This window comes from Lathyrus oleraceus, chromosome 3 (genome assembly GCF_024323335.1).
Source record: "Lathyrus oleraceus cultivar Zhongwan6 chromosome 3, CAAS_Psat_ZW6_1.0, whole genome shotgun sequence".
In the NCBI taxonomy this organism is placed as follows: Eukaryota; Viridiplantae; Streptophyta; class Magnoliopsida; order Fabales; family Fabaceae; genus Lathyrus; species Lathyrus oleraceus.
The window spans coordinates 518399672-518407656 of record NC_066581.1 but is presented as its reverse complement, the minus strand read 5'-3'; the positions used below and the strand labels follow the sequence as shown (position 1 = coordinate 518407656).

General features: G+C 38.1%; 1 protein-coding gene across 1 annotated transcript; it reads right to left on the bottom strand.

Annotated features, from left to right (window-relative positions):
- Nucleotides 1–4847: 4847 nt before the first annotated feature.
- LOC127131924 (uncharacterized) lies at nucleotides 4848–5888 on the bottom strand. Its single transcript, XM_051060807.1, has one exon. It carries the CDS (start codon nucleotides 5886–5888, stop codon nucleotides 4848–4850), a length of 1041 nt encoding a protein of 346 aa, XP_050916764.1.
- Between the last annotated feature and the right edge of the window lie 2097 nt (nucleotides 5889–7985).

The following is a 7985-nucleotide window of genomic DNA, read 5'->3' as shown; positions in this document are numbered from 1 at the left end:
TCAGTAATCCCAGGCGACGCCCCTGGTTCTTCTTCCACTGGAGGAAATAATCAAGGTAACATTTCTGATAACCCTCCTCCTAAGGATGACATGCATTATACAGATCGTGTCATTTGGAATCTGGTTACAAGGATCCTAAATGAAGGACACTCAGTCAAGGGAGTTTTGACTCCTCTGTCTAGAAGGGACCCCTCACCTGAGGTGGAACCTCAAACTGAGAAAGATGATGATTCATCTAGGTCAGAGAAGGATATTACTGCTGAGGGACTGTGTTCTTTAGGAAAACCATGCCTAGTAAGAACCTATAGATGCTTCTCAGTCTAAGAAGCATGACACTGCTGAAAAGGTTATTGATTTGGGGGAAGAGAGCTCAGATAGTGAAGATGACACCTTGATTCATCACTTGGAGCCAAGTGTTGCAAAGAGAATGAAGACCAGGAAAGGGAGGTATGTGGCTGATATGATGACAGCCAGAACTAGTAAGAAGGTTGTTGTTGTAGGTCCTTCTAAATCATGGAGTAAAGTAGAGGTCAAGAAGAGAAAGGTCAAAGAAAGTTCTGACTCTGAAGATGATGTCGAAGACGATGTCCCAGACATCTCTCCTTCTAAAAGGAAAACTGTTAGAAAGTCTCCAGCTAAGGTTGCAGCTGTGCATTTGGACAACATTTCCTTCCATCTGGAAGATGGTGCAGCCAAGTGGAAATTTGTGATACAGAGGAGAGTTATTGTGGAGAGGGAACTAGAAAAAGATGTTGTGGAAGTGAAGGAGGTTATGGAGTTGATCAAGTCTGCAGGTTTATTGAAAATAGTTAGTGTATTACCCCAATGTTTTGAAGGTCTAGTGAAGGAATTTGTTGTGAACATCCCAGAGGATATTTCTGACAAGAATAACAAAGAATTTTGCAAGGTGTTTGTGAGAGGAAGGTGTGTAAGGTTCTCCCCAACTGTAATCAATAAGTTCCTAGGGAGAGGAACAGAAGGAGCAGTTGAGTTAGAGGCCACAGATAATGAAGTCTGTAGGACAATCTCTGTTGGTCAAGTCAAGGAATGGCCAAGCAAAAAGCATCTATCAGCTGGCAAATTAACTGTAAAATATGCTATCTTGCATAAGATAGGTTTAGCCAACTGGGTGCCAACAAATCATATCTCAACAATCTCTAATGTTCTTGGAAGGATAATATATGTTATTGGGACCAAGCTCAACTTTGATTATGGAAGGTTCATGTTTGAACAAATTGTTAGACATACTACCACTAATGCAGTGAAGCTTCCAATTGCCTTTCCCTCAATCATTTGTGGAATAATTTTAAGCCAGCAACCTGGTATTCTAAATACAACTGATATCCCCAGTAGAAGGAAGCCTCCATTGTCAATTCATTACAAGTTATTTGAGGGCAGTCGTGTCAATGACATTGTCATGACATCTGCAAGGAAGAAGCCAGACTCTCAAGGTGGCCTAATTACTGAATTGAAAGAAACATGTAAGGAGTTGGAATCTGGGATTAGGGTGGCTAAGGCTAGGAAAGAGGCTTTAGAGGTTCTCATTAGTAGCTTGGAGCAAGAAGAGATGGATAATGTTGGTGAAGCCAAGGATACAGATGCCCATACCTCAAGTGAGAGGTTTGATTCTCAAGATCAACCTAGTGGCAGTTCTGGATCTGAAGGTGATGAAGATGCTACCTCCTCAGACTAAGTTGTGGTGATGGTCCCCCTGTGTTAATGTTGTGTGCTCTGGATGCTTGGATACTTTGATGCTTCGATGTTTTTCTATTTGATGTTTGTAGTTTTGTTTGGCAGTCTTTTCTGATGCCATGATGTAATTTTTGGACTCTTTATGAGTTCTCTGGATTTCTGATTATCTTAGCTAATGCAGCTGTGTATAATTATGGTTTGTACCACCTGACATTTATGTTTAACATTTTATATGTTATAACATCCTTTGTGACATTCTCTGCTGGACTGATTGACATTTATTTTGTCTAATTGGTCACTTTGGTCTATTTTGACTAAAAAGGGGGAGAAGTTATTATGTGAAGAGTTGCAGTTAATGTGTGGAGATGTGGAGAGCTGCAGTTATTATGTGCTGATGTAGCTAGCTAGGCTAACCAGATGACAGCTGATGATGTTGAACAAAATGATGTTCTGTGATGTTGAAGGAGATGTCTGAACAGAATAATGTTTTGTGTTGCACAGGTGACGTTGAAGGATATGTCATAGGGTGACTCTGAATGTTACAGGTGATGTTGTTATAGGTGTTGTTGTTGTTGAAGGAGATGTCTGTGTTGAACAGACTTAGGGGGAGAAGAAGTACCCATATGTTTATTGTGTGTATTACTAGTTGCTATTATAGCTAGTAATTGTGTTTGCTTCTACTGTTGCTTAAACTGTTGTTATGTTGTTTAACTACTGAAGTGTTTACTCTTGTGAACAAATGGACTAATATATGTTTTAGCCAAAATTTGCCAAAGGGGGAGTTTGTTGGTTCTAAGTGTTGGCAGCAATTTTGGTAAAACCAAGAGTGTTCACAAGTTGTCACATGTGATGTCTTAACATAAGATATCTTGTACCTGCTGGATGTTTAAGTTGTAATTATGCAGGACTGTTCCAGGATGTCAGACCCGATGTTATGACATTTGTATACAGAACATTCAGTCTGAATGTTATGTATTATGTGATTGCGTTTTTAATGGCAATCTGCGTATGATTGATGAGTTAATTGAACACGCTATCAATCAGCAATTACAACGTGATTAACTTATTTTCCAAGGAGATCTAATCAACTGTCATAAGAAGATTTGAATGGAAAATAGTTTTAGGGTTTTATGATGTCCAAGCCCAGCCAAATGCTTCTATAAAAAGGACATGGAAAACCTGATTTAATACATAAGAAATAAGGAACGAAATATTGAGAGAGAATAAAGGTTTAAGTCTTGTGTGGTCGTGTGATTTGTAAGCCATTCAATTCATCCACAGATGATTGAATTGGTCTGATTTTTGAGTTGTAATTTGTCACTCAAAGCTTTTAAGCATGAGTGTGTGTCTACTTGATTGAAGCTGCTAAGTAAGATCAAGTGTGTGTTTTTGAAGAGTGTCTTCTTTTCATTGTAATTCTTGTTTATATCACTGGTGTGATTGAGGGGGAGTGAGTGGGATCTCATATCTAAGAGTTCTTAGGTAGAAGTCACACGGGTAGAGATTAGGTGAAAAAGACTGTAGCTTGTGTTGTTTACTGAGAGTCTTTGAACTAATTCTATTTTAGTGGATTTCCTTCCTGGCTTGGTAGCCCCCAGGCGTAGGTGAGGTTGCACTGAACTGGGTTAACAGTTGCTTGTGTATCTTGCATTATTGTTCTTTATCTTTTATCCTGTTTGTATTATTCAGATATTAGTGTCGTGACATTACCTTCGACATCTCATATCTGATACCAGAATTTCACCTCAAACTCGAGAGTTGCACACAATCGAAGGATTTATCCAAGAGTGCTTGTCAGTTTAGACTTCAATGGGGATTTCTATAATGATAGTGTAAAAGTGCTTCTGCAACCTTGAGACTTATTGGGGAGACAAAAGATTTCCCTTTCAATGTTTCCATATGTCAAAGAAAAATTATGTTTTTCAAAGTTTTTTCAAAACATTTTCTTTTCAAAACCTTTTCATTTTCAAAAATCATTATTAACAAACAAATGACGTTTTGCATAACAAGGAAAGGTAAGAGAAGTACAAATGACAAAATTGATAGGAAAAGTTTATTTTTTATTCAAGAATGGTAGATTGAAGTGGAAAAAGCTCCATGGAGTGTTACATTTGGAAGAGGCACCTTTCAAACTGTCTTGGAAACAATGGATCATGGGTTTGTCATTGTCCACGTGAGCTGCCATCTTTCTATAGTACATGATGAGATGAATTTTGGGATAAGTATCTCCTTCATATTGATCAAGGTTGGGTGTCTTGAATTTTGAGGGGATCACCAATCCGTATATAAGGCACATTTCTCTGGCAACAGCACCAAAGATCTAATCACCTTCCATTACTCTCATCCTTTTCTCAATAGTTTCAACATTTTCTATCAGCTTTTCTTATCTTTCATCACCTTCATCAGACATATCAGGTATATCATACACTTGTTGGTGATCATCGAAGTATGGTTGAACTGTATGCTAAGTGAACTATCCTTGAGGAGGAGGCACAAAAGTGGGAATCACTTGATTAACTTCAGTAGTTAGTGGAACTATATGCTAAGTGAACTGTCCTTTAGGAGGAGGCACAAACCATGAGAAAGACCAAAGGGAGGCCAAGTTGTTGGAGTAGTAACTGTTGGCTAAGGATTAATCACTGGATTGACGATCTCAGAAACAATTGTGGGTTGAGTATCCATCTTTGAACGTATTACTTGCAACATCTCCATGATTTGACCTATATTCTCATGTAAATTTGTAAGCTCTTCATTGACTCTTTCCATCTCTTGCTCTTGCTCGACCATTCTACGTCGGGCTTGAGCTCTGGTGTTGTACTGGTGTGAGGGTCTCAGTGTGGAAACTATTAGAGAAGAAATGACGGGAATGAGTTTTTATTTTGAGAGAAAAAATGAAAGTGTGATGACATATGCATGAATGTAATGAAAATGAAAATTTTAAAAGTTTCAAAGAACTTAAGACAGAATTCCAAACATCAAAAGGCAAATAACAATGATCAAAAGAAACTCATTTCATTAGTCAAAGAGAGTTACAAAGTTTGAGTACACTTTCAAGAGTTCTAAACAAATCTAAATAAAATCTAAACAAAGTCCTAAGGAGAATCCCCTAGTAGTCTCAAGTTGAGCTTCTTAATTTGTTCTTCCATCTCAGCCTTTTAGAGCACGAGCTTGTCCACGATCAACTTCCATGGAGTATCTAACTGAACACCAGATGAAAATAAATCACCTTGCACCTTTCTCTTCTTGTTGGATAGATCTTCTTCATTATTCATATTCAACTTCCTTTGAAGTTCTTCATCCTCATTGTTGATGATTTGATACTTGTTCCTCCAAGCGTCCCTTTCTCGCTGCGCTTTGGTCAAAGCAATCTTTAACTTCTCTGCATCAGTCATGAAGATATAGATAGGTTCTTTGTCAGCTAAAGGCAAAGGCTCTTGGCGAGGATAAGGAATTTTCAAGTTGATGGCCCTATCTTGCACCCATTTAAGATAAGGTTCTAAGGAGACACAATATGTCTTCCCTAAAACTTTCTTTTCTAGCTTATGAACATGGCGCCAAGCGTGCACAATCTTCTCTTTGAGCGCTTTGCAATCTTCACATTCCTTAAAGAACAAACCCTCCAAGTGAATATTCTTTGGCTTATCTCTCATTGGATAACCGAGATGATGACGAGCTAGGATTGGGTTGTAACTGATGCCTCCTTTTGTACCAAGAAGAGGTACATTAGAAAATCCTCCACAACTATCAATGATACTAACTCCATCATAGTCACGACTATACCAAACAATATTTGAATGTGTGAGCGACATAATCTTCTGTGACCACAAAAGACCATCCTTAAGATCCCAAAAAGCATGAGACCTAGGCAATTCAGAAATAAACCACTTGTACAACATAGGCATGCAACATGTAATCATTCTTCCACTATAAGAATTCCTCATATGAACAGAATGATAGGCATCGGCAAGCAAAGTAGGAACTGGATTTCCTATTAAGAAAATCTTGATGGAATCCATGGCAACAAAGTCATCAAAACTAGGAAAGAGGAACAATCCATAGATAAGTAGAGAAAAAACAGCCTCAAACGCATCCACACTCCTCATTCTAGCAAAATATTGAGCTTTGTTCATTAGAAACTTAGCTGTCAAACCAAGCATTTTTCCTTTTATGGTCATGTGATCCCTGATCTCTGACATTTTCAAGTGAGTAGCCTTTGCAATGTCTTGATCTTTGGGATCTTCCTCCAAACCAGAAAATGGAGCTTAACTAGAAATAGGAACACCAAGCAAATGAGAGTATTCTTCAAGTGTTGGCATAAGCTGATAATCGGGGAAAGTGAAACAGTGATACATGGGATCATAAAACTGAATCAAAGTATAAAGAAGTCCATCTGCCATGTTGATCCTCAAAAGAGAGAGAAAATGTCCATATCTTTTGCTGAAAGCCTCTGTGTTAACAACCAAAGATCCCAATCTCCTTAGGTCTTCTAACTTAAGACTCTTAAAAGTATACTTTTGAGTCTTTTTACTTCCAAAATCCATGATAACCCTAATGTTTGCAATAAAAGTTCCTAAGTTCCTTGAAAACTTTGTTAAAAAATGATGTTTATGATGCATGAATGCACAAACACACAAACAAGGGTCACACACAAATAGGGTTCAAAGGTTCAACGTCGCGAGCATGAGGCCATGGGTCTAACCATCCCAAATGTACTATGGGTTTATTTTTTACCTATACAACGGGTTCTACAAAGGTTCCAAAAAATAATTGACCCACCTTTCAGATATTATTAACACACCAATTACTCGGGAATTAATAATATTCTAAAGAGAATCTCATTTGAGTGTAGTATCGCGTATCAACTATTTCGAATTTACACCTTCATAGTCATTGCACTACATCCTAAAGACCAAGTGGGGTAAAGGGGTTACTAAGGTCCTCATCTTCTCAAGTTACCCAAATCAATATAGTATATGTTTTCATAATTGCTTGATTAACAATACTAATTGTAAAGGGAACCTCCATATGAGTGGTGGATTCTCAAGTCCGCGTGTTCGGGATTAAACTCCCTATAAGCCTTCTTGACTATACCATATCCTATCTTATTTATCTACACTCAAGTCTGGGTTAGGACTTGCCTCACCACACAATAGATCACCCAAAACAAAGATCCAAACAAACAAGGCAAACAACTAATAATAACAACACAAATATAATCAAAATAAGCTTAACCCTCTTACAATGTCTCCCCAGTAAAGTCGTCATTTCTGTTGTGGTGAGAATCAGATATCAAGCTATTGTATTAACTTAAATCATAAAACATTTAATGTTCACCACCGAACTTTAATTTATCCAAGGGAAAGGGAAAAGATCGAATAACACCCTAATTGTGCAATGTAAAAACAATGCGAAGAGATCTAAAGTTCGAGCGTTGGTTATACTAAGGGAAGATATTAGCATCTTAAGTATCTATAGTATCCTATAGGAACCTTTTGAAAGCATTTGTGTTATGTTATTTTTTGTTTGATATTGTTTGGAAATGTTTGTAAAGACAAAGTGTCATACAACATACGATATCAAGTTTCGATGATGACAAAAGACCATCATGCACGTCTACGAACAAATGCAACACATTACCCACCATATCCTTTTTCACGTTATCCTAAAGCTACTATAATCATTAAAAACATATAGACAAAGTGTGATCATGACCAAATACATGAAAATCACTAATCACAGCCTTTTTTGCAGATTTGAAGGCTTTGAGTCGACCATAGGGGTCAGCTCAAAGCTCACGGGTCGGCGCAAAGGCTCTGCCCAAACTGGAGGGAGTCAGCGCAAAAACCCCTTGCGTCGACGCATAGGGTCGACGCTTAACTCACGGGTCGGCGCAAAAATCCCTTGCGTCGACGCATGCAGTCGGCGCGTGCCCCACGGGTCAGCGCACGCCGACCCTATGGTCGACCATTCGCGCGCAAACTCAGTTTTCTGAGTTAATTCAAAGTTTAAATTTCTGTTATGTTTGTTTGGTTTTGTCTGTTACTATATATAGAAGTAAAAACACTTCTATTGACTAACAATTGCTATTTTTGAGTACAAGTGTTCAAGGAAACAAGAAAGAGTGAAATAGTTGTCAAAGATTCATCATCTTCATCTTCAACAGTCCACAATACATCAACTGCACACAATAACTTTTGATGCGCTTTGTGATAGTTTGAAGGTGATAAGGTTCGAGGTAGCGATTGAAGAATCGGGTTCGAGTTGAAGTCTTGGCAGGTTCTTTCTTGAATAAA

Bases quoted from the DNA above. Each gene is read 5' to 3' on its own strand.
- LOC127131924 (XM_051060807.1), bottom strand. From the start codon at position 5,888: ATGTCAGAGATCAGGGATCACATGACCATAAAAGGAAAAATGCTTGGT.